At 59.4% G+C, this 14,828-nt stretch overlaps 1 protein-coding gene across 4 annotated transcripts in view; it reads left to right on the top strand.

Moving 5' to 3' along the window:
- The window catches only part of ATG2A (autophagy related 2A), a 38,523-nt gene that overhangs the window by 6,312 nt on the left and 17,383 nt on the right, over positions 1 to 14,828 (top strand). For all 4 annotated transcript variants that reach the window (XR_010918929.1, XR_010918928.1, XM_067543928.1 and 1 more), the window contains exons 3-19: positions 1,548 to 1,691; positions 2,513 to 2,615; positions 3,228 to 3,390; positions 3,818 to 3,973; positions 4,272 to 4,368; positions 5,617 to 5,778; positions 6,609 to 6,751; positions 6,960 to 7,044; positions 7,593 to 7,830; positions 8,263 to 8,422; positions 10,730 to 10,828; positions 11,492 to 11,665; positions 11,823 to 12,075; positions 12,781 to 12,883; positions 13,221 to 13,383; positions 13,823 to 13,965; positions 14,510 to 14,664. Coding sequence is in view for 2 of the 4 variants with exons in the window: in XM_067543928.1 (XP_067400029.1) it covers positions 1,548 to 1,691; positions 2,513 to 2,615; positions 3,228 to 3,390; positions 3,818 to 3,973; positions 4,272 to 4,368; positions 5,617 to 5,778; positions 6,609 to 6,751; positions 6,960 to 7,044; positions 7,593 to 7,830; positions 8,263 to 8,422; positions 10,730 to 10,828; positions 11,492 to 11,665; positions 11,823 to 12,075; positions 12,781 to 12,883; positions 13,221 to 13,383; positions 13,823 to 13,965; positions 14,510 to 14,664 (2,541 nt within the window). In the remaining 2 variants the exon portion in view is untranslated. The remainder of the gene's footprint in view (positions 1 to 1,547; positions 1,692 to 2,512; positions 2,616 to 3,227; positions 3,391 to 3,817; positions 3,974 to 4,271; positions 4,369 to 5,616; positions 5,779 to 6,608; positions 6,752 to 6,959; positions 7,045 to 7,592; positions 7,831 to 8,262; positions 8,423 to 10,729; positions 10,829 to 11,491; positions 11,666 to 11,822; positions 12,076 to 12,780; positions 12,884 to 13,220; positions 13,384 to 13,822; positions 13,966 to 14,509; positions 14,665 to 14,828) is intronic.

Raw genomic sequence — 14,828 nt, 5'->3', positions numbered from 1 at the left:
TTTCACCCTGTTTTCATGTTTCCCAGCAGCCCCAGTGAAGGTCAAAGGTCACAAGCAGCCAATCCCTTGAAGTGGGGTCCCTGTTAGCTAATTGCTGGGCTGTCTCCCACCCCAGCCCCCCGACTTGTGCGTTTTGCCCTGTGGGTTGCAGAAAAGGTGGCTTTGATGAGCCTTCAGGGAACCTCCCGAAGGCTGCGAGTCTGTCACGAAGGTGGCGGAAGTCATGGATCCTCTGACTTCCAGAGACGCCTGTGAAATTGCGCTCTTCAGCTTCCGTCCTGGGGCAGTGGGGCTGAGGCTGTCAGCTTCTGGGGGCTGCAGGGACCTGGGAGCTCTCAGCCGTCACAGGCGGCGAGGGTCCCAGAGGCCTCAGCAGAGGGGGGCAGCTCTCAGCTGCTGTGGAGGCCCCCCCAGCTCCAACCTGCTGCCAGCAGGGCCCCCCAGCTCTGAGCCCCCGTGGGCGATAGAAACCTGGTGGCTCTGAGCCACTGGCATGGCGGGGAGCCCGCTGCTGTCCACTGGGGCGGGGGGCAGGGATCCCTGGCTCTGAGCCACCACGGATGGTGGGGGAACCTGCAGCTCCCAGCCACTATGGGTGGCAGGAACCCCCGAGCTCCAAGCCGCTATGGGTGGCAGAGACACAGCAGAGGCAGGGACCCTGTGGCTCTGCTGTGACCCTGCTGCTGTCTGGTGAGGTGGGTGGGGGGGCACCCCGGAGCCCCTGCAGGCAGCAGCCACGGCGCGCAGACCCTACAGCTTCCAGCCATGGGCAGGGGTTGACCCCAGACCCCTGAGCCACCAAGGGGGAGCTCGGAGCCCCAGCACTGTGGGGTCCGGGCTGGCGCCGATAGCTCCCGCAGTGGGGCTAGGGCTCTCGTCCCCCTCAAGGTTCCCTCCCCCCACCATTAATTTTAGTAAAAGTCACTGACCGGTCGCAGGCTTCTGTGAATTTTTGTGTCTTGCCTGTAACCTGTCGGTGATTTTTACTAAAATAACGGTGACAATCTTAGCCTTCATCCTGCCCTGGCCAGCACTTGATTGGGGTCTCTGCTGCTTCTGGAGGGTCGTTGGCCCTTCGAGCGCTGGGGGAGCTGTTGGGATCCCAGCAGAAAATACTCCCATAGAAATAAATAATGCTGAGAGGCTATTAAAATGGCCCCTATAGACATCCCTCCCCAGGGTGAGCGCATGAGTCCCTCCCCACACCACTGCCGGTCCTGCACCGACCCCGCCAGGCCTGAGATCAAGGGCCCCCCGTGCGGGTGCTGCCCCAACCTAGCAAGAGACAGTCCCTGCTCCCAGGCGGGACAGAAGAAGGATTATCTCCAGTTTTAGGTGTGGAAACCAAGGCCTGGTGGCTAGGGCGGCCTGGGGCTTAGATCCTGGCTCTGCCCAAGTCCCTTTCTTCTGCGCCTCTGTTTCGCGCTCTGAAGGGGACAGTGAGCGTGTGCCTCCCTCGCCTTCCCTTCGGGGGGCTGGGGCCGGCAGTCCCTTCATTGTTTGCTGTCTATACCCCTCGGTAACGCAGCTCTCCTCCGTCCCCACAGCCGCCCCAGGAACGGAGTCTCAGAGCTGGTCGTCATGCATGACCACGAGCATGCAGCTGGCCCAGGAGTGCCTGAAGGACCAGGCTGAGGAGCCCCCGCAGCCCCTGGAGGGCCTTGAGATGTTTGCCCAGACCATCGAGACGGGTGAGTCTCCCTTGGGATCTTGTAGGTGTGGGGGGCAATGGTGGTGGGTGGGGCAAGGGGAATCTGACTGCAGCTGGGGAACCAAGGGGGCAGGTTAATTGCTCGGAGACTTCGAATGGAACCCAGGAGTCCTGACTCCTGGTCCCACCCCTGCTCTAACCTGCTAGAACCCAATCCACTCCCAGAGTTGGAGATAGAGACCAAGTGGCCAGATTGCCAGCCTCCCTTGCTCTAATCCACACAGACCCCACCCCTGTCCCAGAGCAGGGAATAGAACCCAGGAGTCCTGGCTGCCAGTTTAACCACCAATCTAAGTGGTAAGCAACTTCTCTTGTCTGGTATAAACGCTGAGTAACATGTACATAGGGGTGGAAGATAAACAAAACACTACCAAGACATACCTCTCCACTGCACCCCCAACCTCCCCATGGGGAGAGGTTGGAGAGAGATTGTGGCAGAGTTCAGCTGTGTGGCTGAAAGCCCCTATAACCCACCCTTCATAAGAACCAATGTGAGATTGAGGAGACAGGCTCAGTACAGGCTTCCCTGGGGGGGTGAATGGGGGCGTGTCTTCCAGCCTGTTAGGTGGGGAGGTAGTGTGGCCTAGTGGATAGAGCACTGGGCTAGGCATTTAGGGGACCTGGTTTCTATTCCCAGGTCTGCCACTGTGATTTTTGGGCAAATCTCTGCCTCCATTTCCCCACCAGTAAAATGGGGATGACCTCCTCTGTAAAGCATGTTGAGGTCTACGGATGGAAACCAGTAATTGCTGTGAGATGGTCCCTTAATGTCTCCGGTTCTCTCTGACATCCCCTGCCCAGTGCTGCGGAGGATCAAGGTGACATTCCTGGATACCATTGTTCGGGTAGAGCACGTGCCCAGCAGCTCTCAGACCGGGGTGGCCCTGGAGGTGCATATTAAAAGGTAAGGGTGGGGCGGTTTCTGCTTCCCCCATCTCTGAGTGTGCAGGGGGTGTTGGATCCTGAGTGTGCAGGGGGGAATCTGATGAAGTGTGCAGAAGGAGACTGTCCCCTCTGGGATCCTGTCTGAACTTGGGCTAAACTAGGTCAAGCCAGGCCGGTACATCAATGGGAGACATCCCGGGGAATGGGGTGGTACAGGGAGCTGTGTGGGGGCCTCAGTAAGGGGTGCTCGCCCCTCTTTCAGTGCTGTCCCAATGATGCAGGAATCCTGATTCTCAACACCTCCTACTCTAACCACCAGCCTACCCCACTACCCTCCCAGAGCTGGGGATTGAACCCAGGAGCCCTGACTTCCAGCCCTCCCATTACAGTAATCCACTAAACCCCACTCTCCTCCCTCCAGGCTCCTGGTGCCCAGCCCCTGCTCTAACCACCAGGCCCCGCTCTCCCCCCAGAACTGGGAATAGAGCCTGGGAGTCCTGGCTCCCAGCTGTGATTGTGCTCGAAGTGCTAGGCTGTGCTGAGTGTCCCGGCTGTCTGAAGCCACCTTTGGCTCAACTCTGGTACCCATGGGGCTGCATTTAACCCCGTCCCTTGTGACTCATTCCCGCAGGCTGGATTACTGCGATGAGGCAGTGAAGGACCCCAGCCAGGTGCTCCCAGTCGATATCCACCAACCCCCGGCCTTCGTGCACAAGATCTTGCAGCTGAGTGGTGTGCTGCTGTACTATGAGGAGTTTCCCGATACTGCAGCCTCGCCTGTGCCCAGCTCCCAGGTACCTCAAGGCACAGCCCTGGAAGGGGAGAGCTGGGCCTGCTTAGGGTCTAATGTATAGGAGTCCTGGCTCCTAGCCCCCTGCTCAAGCGACTAGATCCCACTCCCCTTCCAGAACTCAGGAAAGAACCCAGGGGTCCTGATCTGAACCCAAGGCATGGGATTGGAAGTCAGGACTCCTGGGTTCTATCCCCAGCTCTGGGAGGGGACTGGAGTCTAGTGGGTTAGGGTGGGGAGGGGGGCGGACAAGCAGGCTCTGGGCTGTGTCACGGGAAGGCTGTGTGGGCTGGCAGCACGGCCTTGCTTCCATGCAGAGAGAGCCCACTGAATGTTTTGGTAACGGGGCTGCTGTTTTGGGGAGGGGCTGCTGGTCCCAAATCAGTCCTCACCCCTTTTTAGCAACCAAACTCTCCTTTCCATCTTCTCAGCCCCCATCCCAGATGAGTGAGTCCTTGTCCTCAGCCAGTGGAGAGGCACCTGAGGTTCCTGACCCCCCTGGCCCTCCCCTGCAGATTGGCAGCTGCTCCGGCTACATGGAGATGAGGATCAAACTCAAGCAGAATGAGGCCTTTCCTGGGCCCAAGGTGAGAAACAACAGGCGGGGGGATCCCATCCCTCTTCGCTTCCCCAACTGAGAGAAGGTCTCGTGGAGCAGTGGGGCACTGCACCACCTACTGGTATTCACCTGTGGAACTCAATGCCTCAGTAACATCCTGTGGTGGGGAGGGGAGCCAGATTGGGGGGCCCATTGTCTGATCTGGGAGGGGGAGCCAGATGGTACTGGATGGGCCCATTGGTCTGTTCTAAATTGGAGGGAGGGGGAGGGGGGGAGGAGAGAAGGAGGAACCTGCCTACTGAGTTCTGCTTGTCCCCTCTCCCCAGCTGGAGCTGGATGGGAAGCTAGGATCCCTGCACCTCTTGGTTTCCCCCCAGCAGATTTTCTACCTGCATGACCTGCTGACAGCGCTGAGTGTCTCAGGTGAGCCACCGCTGGGGTGTCAATTCGCCCTTTCCTCCACCCCTGGCTAAACGCAGCTCTTGGTAACAGCTAAAGAGGCTCCTGGGTTCAGTCCCCAGCTCTGGGCGGGGTGGGGGGGATCTAGTGGGTTAGAGCAGGAGAGGGCTGGGGGTCAGGACCCCTGGGGGGAGAAATCTGGGGTTTGCCAGCCTGGTTTGCTGGCTCCATGCTCCTTGTTCCGTTGTGAGACTCTGGGGAGCCGCTGTTATGATCTGGGCTCAGCTCTCCATGCCTAGCATCCCTGTGCCCCTGCTTTCGGAGTTCAGCTGCCTGCCCGGGCACCAGGTGCCCCTTGCCGGTTCTCCGCATGCTGTGCCGGGGGCGGATGCTGGCTGGGCAGCCCAGCCTGGGGGCAGAGACAGAGGGCCAGACGCTTCAGCCCTTCCAGGAGCGTGGGAGCCCTGCAGGGGAGGGTTGGAGGAAGTCCCTTCCGATTGGCTGCCTGTCTCACTTGCCCACCTCCTGGGGCAGCACAACCAATCGGAGTTGCTGTAGGAAGAGTTTTTTTTTTTTCTCTCCCCCTCCTTCAGCAGCCTGAACCCATTCTCCCACAAAGGGAGGCGGAGAAGAAGAGCTGTGCTGAGGGGTTGAGTTCTCTGTCCTTCCCCCTCCGTGAGCAAGGCTTAGGGGTGCTATGGGGAGAGGAGGAGCAGAGAGAGCTCAGGATGGCTCTTCTCCCTCCCTCCCTCCTTGCAATGGCCAGCCTGGGAAGTGGGGGCTGGAGAACCCCAGGAGGAGCTGAAGTGAGGAGCAGGGTGGATGGGACGGGGTGGAGGGGCTGGAGGAACAGGTTTGACTTGGACATACGGGCAGGGGGCAGAATTAATTGGTGGGCAGGGGAGGAGCAGGCGCGGCCCCTGCTGCAGCGCGCACACACGCACACGCACACGCACACACGCGCACACACGCACACACACACACACCCCGCCCATCACCGTACCTAATGTGGGGCAGCAAGAGCCGGACCAAACCCATGATCTTTTCCAACGTCTCCTGACTCTTGGATTGACTCCTGCTGTTTGATCTCGGGAGGCTGCAGTGCTGCCCTTGGCCTGGGGAGCTATCTCTGGGGAGCAGCTGTCTCTGCCTGGCGAGCCATGTGCCACGGGAATCCAGCCCAAGCCCCTCTTTCCCCACTGCTACCCCAGCTGGTACCCAGGGGTTGTCTCCTAACCCCCATGGCTCCTCCTCGCCTCCCTCCCTCCTCAGAAGCCAATGGCCTTCAGGAGAGGCTGAGCAAGAACCGCCCACTGGACTCTGAGGACCTGAAGCTGATTGAACAGGACTTGAGCCAACAGCTACATGGAGGCCAGGGCTTGGGGCCGGGCCGGCTTGACGAGTTGGAGAGCTTCCTGGGTCTGGAGAACAGAGGTGATGAATGGGCTAGGTGCACTGAGGTGTGTGCATGTAGGAGGGGCAGGGCTGTCCCTAGGGGAGTGCGGGGCCTGTGGTGAAGCCAGGACCCTGGTGGCAGCTGCCCGCCTCCTGCCTGGTCCCTGCTCCCAGCTGGGACGTGGGCTGCAGCCACCCGCCTCCTGTCCGGTCCTGGCACAAAGCATGGGACCCCCCCAAAGTGCCGGGTCCGGGGCAGTCGCCCCGATTTGCCCTACCCTAGGGATGGCTCTGAGGGGGGGGTGTTAGTGCTAGATTCTGGGCTAAATTGTGGCCTGTGTGCTGCAGAGAAGACTCAGCTGTTAAACAAATCCACCCACTCCAAACCCTGCTTGGGGAGCCAAGACTAGGATCTTGGGCCCTTGGGCTCCAGAAGTAGCATAGGCCACTCCCACGTGAGCTCAGGCAGGATTTCCTTGAGCCGGCAGCAGCAGTAGGTCTCTTATCCTTTGTGTGGCCCTCCTGCTGCAGGGCGAGAGGGATTACATGACACACTGGTGCACTACAAAACCAGAGCGTGTGCTTCTGCCGTCCGGGACTCACCCACTCACAACCCCTGAGCTCTGCTGGTGCCCCTCATTCCTAACCCACAGCCCCTGTGTTATCCCAGCCCTGCTCCCCTTTCCCCCAGCTCTGCTGGTGCCCCTCAGGCCTGACCCGCAGCCCCCTTACTGTGTGAAATCTTACGTTAGGGCAGCACTTTCTGGTGTGCCTGCCCACATGCTGCCTGTCTCCAGTACAACAGCCTGCCTATACCTCTGCTGGGGCTCCCCCTCCCATAACCTTTCTTCTCCTCTTTTGCCTTCCAGAGATGTTCTTCTCCATGGCTGCCATGACGAGCAGCGTGACCTCTGTGCGCTCAGTCAGCGACCTCTCCGACATCGACCTCGACTCCTCCGTGCACAGCGACTACAGCACCTGCCCCCTGCAACCGCCTTCCTTCGCACCGGGGGTGAGAACTCGCTGGTGGGGGGGACGTGTGTGGGGAGGGCATAGCTGGCAGCATCTGACACGGTTTCCTCCTCCCCACCCCCTTAGCTACCCTCTTCCCCGCGTCTAGAACCAGTCGCAGCCCCCTGGAGCTGTCTGTGCCTGCTCCGTTCCCAAAGCCGCCAGACCTTGTCTGGCTCCACATCCCTAACCTCCGCCTCTCTCTGCAGCTGATCCTGAGCAGCCCCAGGCGCTATGGCCGATCCCCCTTTGCTGCGACCCTCCCCGGCCTGCAGGGCCTGAGCAAACTGCCAGGTGAGTGGGGGACGTCCGGCTGGGTTCATGCTGCACTTTGGTAGGGAGCTCTGGGAGGACAGTGGGGTTTGGTGGGGTTGATCAGCAGGGGCTGGGAGGCAGGACTCCTGGGTTCTATCCCAGCTCTGGGAGGGCAATGGGCTCTAGTGGGTTAGAGTGGGCGGGGGCCTGGGAGTCACAACTGGGTTCTTCTCTTGTTCCCTCTTCCCCCCCCCCCCGGCTCTTCCCCTTTGGAAGACCCCACCTCTGTCAAACTACAACCTCTTTCTCCCTGTGACGTGCTGGGGTCCAGGGCTCCCACCAGCCTGTCCCTTCGCTCCTGCCACAGCCCATGAATGCCAACCTGCAGCGGGGCATCGCCTGCTTGGAGGGACAGTGCCCTTGCAGGGTTCCCAGCACCCTCGGGGTTGGGTGTGGGAGACATGATGTGAGCCCCGCTGTAGGGAGGGTGGTCTTTGCTAATGGCTAGTGTTGGGACTAGCCTGGGGGGGGAGGGGGAATGTCTCGCTGCCCGGACTATCTGATCCGAGTTGTCTGATCTGCTGCAGGCAAGGCCTCCCAGCTGCCCTCCCTGGAGAGCCTGCGGCCAGAGATGCTGCTCCGAGTGACCGTGGGCGGCCTCACCCTGACGGTCCCACATCAGTGCCCCAGCCCGCCTGCCCCTCCCCAGCTGGCCAAGCACTTCTTTGCCGAGTTGGCCTTCTTCAAAGACGCTGCCTTCGGTGGGCGGGACTTTGGGCACCTGCGCCAGGGCTTCGAGAAGGCCTGTCCTTGCAGTCATCTCAGGTAGGCTGGGTGCAGCTCCCTGCCCCGGTGCGGGACCTGGGATCCACCCTGGCTGCTCCTTACCCCAATCTGGGGAGCGGTGCAGAGGCAGGTGACGGGATGTTTTAGGTCTATGATCTCCCTGGGGCTGGGACATTGGGAGGTGGGGCCAATGCTGATTGCCAGGGGAGGGCACCTCCCACCCCACTTCCTGCATCACAATGCCCCCAGCACCGTACTGGGACCAACACTGACTGAGAGGAGAGCACCTCCTCCTCGTGGCACAGCGCCCCTTGTGCTGCACCCCCCACCTCACTCCTGTAGGTCTCCCATCCACGTGCTGACTGTCCCTGTGCCTGCTTAGCTTGTGAGGTCAGCCTGGGCCCCAGCACCAGGGCTGGCAATGCCGCCCTCCTCCCACTGCAGACTCTGACTCCGCCTTCCTGCCCCCAGGCTGACTGGAGCAGCCCTACAGGTCACCTACCAGCAGAGAACAGCCGGCAACCTGCACGTGCTCAGCTCGGAGGTGAGCTGCGGCATGCTGGAGATCCTGGAGTGCCTGTGGGCCAGCGCCAGCCCGGAGCGCCGGCAGCAGAAGCCTCAGTACACTGAGGTAAGGCATAGCGGGCAGATGGCAGAGCCGCACCCAGGAATGGCTCTCCTGCCCTCCTCATTTCTGACCTGGCTTTGGGGGGGCAACTTGGGGGGCTTAGACCTCAGCCTGCAGTTATGGTGCACTGAGCCCTGGGGAAAGGGCTGGCTATGCTATGGGGAATCTGTTGGCGTTGCCTAGGGGGAGTGGGGAGCATTCCTGCTATCAGTTCTCCATTGGCTCTGTCTGAGTGGGGTGGGAGAACCATGTGCATGGCTCAGAAGGGTGTGAACCCCAAGGAGAGAGGGGAATTACTGTTGTTGGGGGGAGGCTGGACCAGGCTGATGCCTGGGCAGGGCTAGGCCTGTGGGATCCTAATCCAGAGGCTAAAGGGCAGGGCTGGGTGGGGTGTTAGAGCCCTGGCAGAGTCACCCCCCCAGTGGGCCCCCAATCACCAAGCTGGTGCATGGACCCAACCTTTGAATCCCCTGTGTTTTTAAGCTCACTGGGCCTGAGCTGCCTCCAGTCCTGGCCTCGGTAGCACACTCCTGTGGTGCAGACTCCCTTTCTGGCTCTGCTCCTGGAGGGATGGGGCACTGCAGCCCGGCTGCCCTGGGCCCCCGAACCAGTGCTGGCCGTCACCCCACATCTCCAAAGTAGCTTATGCATGCTTCTCCCAGAGCTCTACCGTGTATGCCCTCCAGTTGTAGATAGTTTAACCCTTGGGGGCCCGTGTTGCAGTTAAAGCAAGGAGCCCAGGCTTCACCAAGGAGCTCCTTAAGCCCCCCTCCCCAACCCCCGTCCGCACGCTGCTCTTGGGAAGCAGAAGAGAGTGAAGATCTGTGGAGGAGCACCCAACACATGAACACAATCCCCTCCCTCAGAGCCCTGCCTGCTCCTGAGAGTCTCTTGGGTTCAGGGATGCCATGGCCCTCCTGCTCAGCCTGCTGGTTCTGCAGCTGCCTGGCCCCTTGGTGAGAGCCTGTTGCTTCGGAAAGCCACTTCTGTCTCCTCTTTCCTGCCTCTCTCCCCTTGCTGGGCTTTTCCATCCTCTGGCCCTGCTGTGTGGCTGGTTAAACATCCATGACAAAGAGCACCCCAGTTGTGAGGAAACTGAGGCAGAGAATGGCATGTAGGCGTCTGTTCTACCTGGATCTGTAGATCTCTTGTGTCGTCTGAACAGTGATGGTTGCAGAAATCCTTCTGCAAGTCTGTGTCTGTTGGCTTGCATTGTCACGTGTCCCGAGGGGTTAAAGGATAAGATTGTTATGGACTTCATGGATTCCTTGACTTCCGGAGGCCTCCCTGACATTTTCTGCTTCAGCCTTAGGGCTGTGGGGGGACCCAGTGCTCTGAGCCACCAGCCCAGCAGGGTGGTAGAGGACCCCAGAGCTGTGAGCTGCAGTGTTGGTGGGTGCTGGACCTCCCCCCTCCCAGTAGGGCTCCGGCTCTCATGCCCCCAGTCAGCCCCATTTTGTCTCAGTTATTTTTAGTAAAAGTCAAGGACAGGTCACGGGCTTCGGTGAATTTTTGTTTATTGCCTGTGACCTGTCCCTGACTCTTACTAAAAATTACCGTGACAAAATCTTAACCTTAACTATGAGCCAGCATGCCCTGCCCACAGGTGAAGTTCTGGGAAAGGGTCGGCGTAAGCTACTGAAGTGTCTGGGAGTGGGCGGGATTCAGCACCGGGGGCCTAGGGAAGCTGGGCTGCAGGATCTCACTTCGGTGGAGGGGTATCAGATGGTTTGTGCCCAAGGAGTGTGGCAGAGAAAACAAGGAAAGGGATGATGATTGAAGTCTGCCCAGACAAACAGGAGCTTAAAGCCCATGGGTCTAAACACAGCAGCCTGGGGAGTGTCCAGCCAGGGGCGCACTGCCTCACCGGGAGGGGGTTATTCAGAGTTAATGGCCCTTCACGAGCTTCTCAGACGTGATCCGTTTCTGTCACAGAATGGCAGGTCCAATCCGCACAGATTGTCCCGATCACAAACAATGAAAGGGATTCATCAGTTTACGCAGCCTTACTCCCCCACTGGTTACCGTAGCAGCCCTGTTGCATGGCACATTGGACTGGCTTGGAGGACAGACTGTATGGACTGGAGGAGAGGGTCCCTGATGATTCTGCCCATTGCTAGGAGGGGACTAGGCCGCCTGAGCCTTCTGTCCCCAACAGCTCCTGTGCCAGCACCTGATGGGATGAAACATCTCCCCATAGAAGGGTGGGTGGATGGTGGGGCAGCTTGAATCTATTTCTGGGGAAACTGACTGAGCAGCTCCTGTATGGACCAGCTGTGCAAATCTTCACCCCACCCCTTCTCTCTTCAGCTAATGACCTTCAAGAACCCCAGTGCCTTCACCTATAATTCCTCGGCCCGGCCCTGCGCCCAGATCCACTACAAGCAGTCCGAGAGGCTGCCATCCAAGGTGAGCCGCTGCCTGAGGCTGGAGGGCGTCTTGAGAGTCAGTGCGATTGCTGTGCTGCTTCTCCCCTCCCTCCCCACACAAAAGCATCTCGGAGTGGAGCCATCCCAGGCTGCAGCTTGATGGTGTTGCACTGGGCCCTCCCAGCAGGGAGGTGGGGGGATGTGGTTGCGCTGGGTTATCTGCCTTGCTGTGATCGGAGCACTCCTGGGATCAGTGTTCCTTTCCCTTAACCACATGCCCACCTTTCAACAATGTGTCGGAACAGGTGTGGGGGAGAGGGAGCTCTCCTGCGGTTGGTGTGCCATTGGCTTGGCCTGAGGGTGGCAGAAGCTCTTAGTCACGCTCTGTGGGCTTGACCTGACATGTGGCTAAGTGGCCGTAGATCTGTTTCATGTGCTGGGCCCTGCAGGGACACCTGATCTTATACAGCCAGACTGGGTGGGGCTGCATCAGCTGCAGGGGAAGCCAAGCAGGTGGACCTAGGTGACCCTAGAATATCACAAGAGACACTATAATAATACAACAGTCTGCACAGTCCCAGACACCGAGGGAAAGCTCAGGTGCTGCCCCCTCACTCTCTAGTGCTCTGTAGAAGCCCCCCGCATAGGGCAGCACTCTCCTCGGGCTGGGGAGGCATTCCCAGGGCTCTGTTTCTCCCTGCAGAGCAATCTCAAGAAGGCTGGGGCCAAGCGGAGCTCGGAGCTGTTGGCAGAGCTGGCAGAGTTCCACTCTGATGTGGACCTGGGTGTCCTAGACCGGCTTGGGTCCCTCCTCCATCTGGCAGCCTCGACATCTGTACAAGATCAACGGCCTGGCCTCCATGCAGATGTGCATGTGGTGAGTGTGGGGGATGGAACCTCTGCCAGTAGGGGAAGCCTGTTCCCAGATGACTGTGGAGGAGGAGGTGCTTCTGCCCGCATGGGGGGCAGACCCAGTGGCAGACCAGGCCCCTTTTAACTCTTTCCTCTCTGCCCCTCTTGTGGCTGGGCGCCAGGCAGAGTCTCCCCATGCCCCCGAGAGGCACACGACCCTGCGGCTGGCGGCTCCCAACGCCACCCTGCGGTTGCAGTTCCCAGTGCCGGATCTGCGGCCCGAGCTGGAGCGGCGGCCCTGGATGGAGAAAGCCGTGCGCAAGGAGAGCCTGAGACTGGAGCTGAGCGAGGTGGTGGTGCAGACGGAGCTGCAGGTGGGGCCAGTGGGGCCCCGGGAGCCTACCCGGCTGGAGATGACCTTCAGTGACCTGCATGGTGAGCGTGGGAAGGGCTGAGCTACAAGACCTCCTGGGAAGTCTGTGGCTGCCCTGAAGGGGGTTCAGGGTTCCCCATGGAGGCTGACGCTGCCGTAGCCTCTGGGATAGTAGACTTGGGCAAGCTCTGCTCTGGATCTAGGTCCGGGGTTGTATCCCTGCTGCCAACGACCTGCCCGGTGGTTTCTTGTTCGCCTGAGGGGCCGAAGGGACAAGGCGTGAGGCCCACGGGAACTCCTCAGCCCAGGTTGACTTAACGTTGGGCTCAGGTCTCCTGCTGTAAAATTGGAGGGGGGAGGCTTCTAAATGGATCCCTCCTTGTTTTTGTAGAGCCTACAAAAACCTGTATGCTATTACCAGAGCCATTCTGACACCATTCTTCATTCTAACCAGTAGGCTGCTCTCCTCTCTGCCAGATCCAGGAATAGAACCCAGGAGTCCTGGTTGCCACTCCCATCTGCTCTAACCATTAGACCCTGAGATCCTGAAACAGACCCCAAGAATCCTGATTCCTGTTCTCCTCCGTGCTCTATCCTTGAGACCTCACTCTGCTCCCAGAGCTGGGGATAGGACCCAGGAGTCCTGCATCTTGACTTCTCTCCCCAAGCCCCTTTACAAAGCCCTCCTTGGCGTAGAGTAGAAGGGAGTGTTTGGGAGGGGGCTAGGGGGGCTGTCTGGGCACTGAGTCCAGCTACTCTCATTGCAGGTGTGTATGAAGATGGTGAGAAGCTATCCGTACCCTGCATCCGGGTGAGCAAAGCCCTTGACCCTGCGGCCAAAGGACCAGGCAAGAACTATCTCTTCCCAAAGTGAGTCTGCGTTGGTGAGCTGATTCCCTCTCACCCCCAGCCCCTGTGCACCCTGGAAGGAGCAGTCCCCTCAGACAGAACCCCTCCCATCACATCAGCTCCCTCCCCCACCTACATCCTGGCTAACTGTCATCCAATCATGCATCCTCTGGTTTCATGGAGCGCCCCCTGCGGTTGATGCACAGGTTTGGGGTGGGGGGCAGCTCAGATGTGTTAGGGGTAAGATTTCACTGCTGTATCTGAGAAGGGGGCTGGTTGCTCTGTGTGGGGTGGGGGTCTACACTGTCGTCTTATTTTTATTTATTTTTTTTCTTCCCTCCCCTCCACCCTGCGGCAGGATCACGGTGACCCTGAACCCCCCGCCCAGCCCATCCCAGTGGGATTTGGCGATGGACAAGGTGGAGGAGTTGGATCTGTCAATGGTGGAGAGCCCCTGTGAGTTGCGACGACCCTCCCCCTCCCCCTTCTCTTCCAAAAGGACCATGTATGAAACAGAGGAGGTAAGCGGGGAGAGGGCCCTAAATGGCTCTCAGTGGGGAGGGAATAGTGCTGTGGGCGGGGGCACAGAATGCCACCTTCCTCTGCCAGAGTGTCTGATCCTGCCAGGAAAGGGTTGAATGGTCTCTTTGAGGCAGGTGGCTCATTTTGCCCACGAAGACAGAAGGGAAAAAGCAGGGAGGACCTAGGGTATGGGCTGAGTGATCCTGAGGAAGGACCCCCATTGGGGTTCTTAACCTCTTTCGTACCTGGACCCCTTCCCATCTAGCTTGGGCTCTCTCTTCCCATTAACCAGTAAGGAAAGGTCAGGGTCACAACCTCCCCCTGTCATGTGGATTGAAACCCCCATGTTGACAACCCTCTGATTTAGTAGATATTGGGCCAAAGCAGGTGCCTGTCCCTTTAAGTCTTTAACCCCTCCTGTGTTGGGCTATCCCCAAGATGGTGATCCCTGGAGACCCTGAGGAGATGGCGGAGTTCCAGGCCAAGACGGTGGCTGCCTCGCAGTCGGCCCTAGAAGTGACCCTGCCCAGTGTCCACATCTTCCTGCCTAGCAAGGAGTTCTACGAGAGCATCTATAACAGGTACCGGGAGCGCATCTAGCTGGGTATCCTGGTTGGCCCAGAGCAACCACAGGCCGGGCAGCCTCGAAGCATCAGGCCCTGAATCCTCTCTGGCCCCTGGACTTCTGACCTTCCGTCTGCAGAAGGGGGCCCCAGCAGTGCCTGGCTCATGTGGAGTCTGGCTCCGTCTGTGTGGGGGGGTTAGAAGAGCTGTAGGTTGGCAAGATCATCTGCTCAGGGCTGGGCCGTCCCGTGTGATCTTGGGCAAACTGCATCCCCTTCCTGTGCTTCTGTTTCCCCACCTGCAAATTAGGAGACGGCACCTATTGAATGGCCCATTTTGTTCCCTGCAGCATCCTAGAGATGCCCTGTCAGCACTGCTATAGATGGGAAACTGTCTAAGGCAGGGACCTTCTCCTTCTGTGTCAGTACAGCCCAGCATCTTGGGGGCTGGTCCATAACAAACCGGGGCCTGGGGAAGGGTTGGGGGTGCTTTGAGGGGCTCCTGGGCTAGGGGAGGCAAAGGCCGTTGGGAGCTTGAAGCATCTTTCCTTTCCTTCCCCAGGATAAATAACGACTTGCTGATGTGGGAGCCAGCCAGCCCCCTGCTTTGCTCCTCCGGGTCTGCGGGGGCGCCTATGTCCTTCTATCCCAGCCACCTGCCCCCTCCTGCGTATTGGCAGGACAACTTCAAGATGTGCAAGTCTGCCTTTAAACTGGGTAAGGAGCTGGGTCCCTTCCTCCTCCCCCACCCCCGGGGAACGGCTCCTGTTACCCGCACGGACCTGTGAAGCTTTAATGGAAACGTGGAGCAAAGGGTTCTGGGTGGGGATAGCGTCACAGTTGCGTACTGTGTGGTGGATGCAGGGTAAGGAAAGGGACTT

Source organism: Emydura macquarii, unplaced genomic scaffold (genome assembly GCF_026122565.2).
Source record: "Emydura macquarii macquarii isolate MOO-44397 ecotype Brisbane River unplaced genomic scaffold, CSIRO-AGI_Emac_v2 contig_968, whole genome shotgun sequence".
Classification (NCBI taxonomy): Eukaryota; Metazoa; Chordata; order Testudines; family Chelidae; genus Emydura; species Emydura macquarii.
Note: the sequence above shows the minus strand (reverse complement) of the source record. Positions and strands in the feature narration are given on the sequence as shown.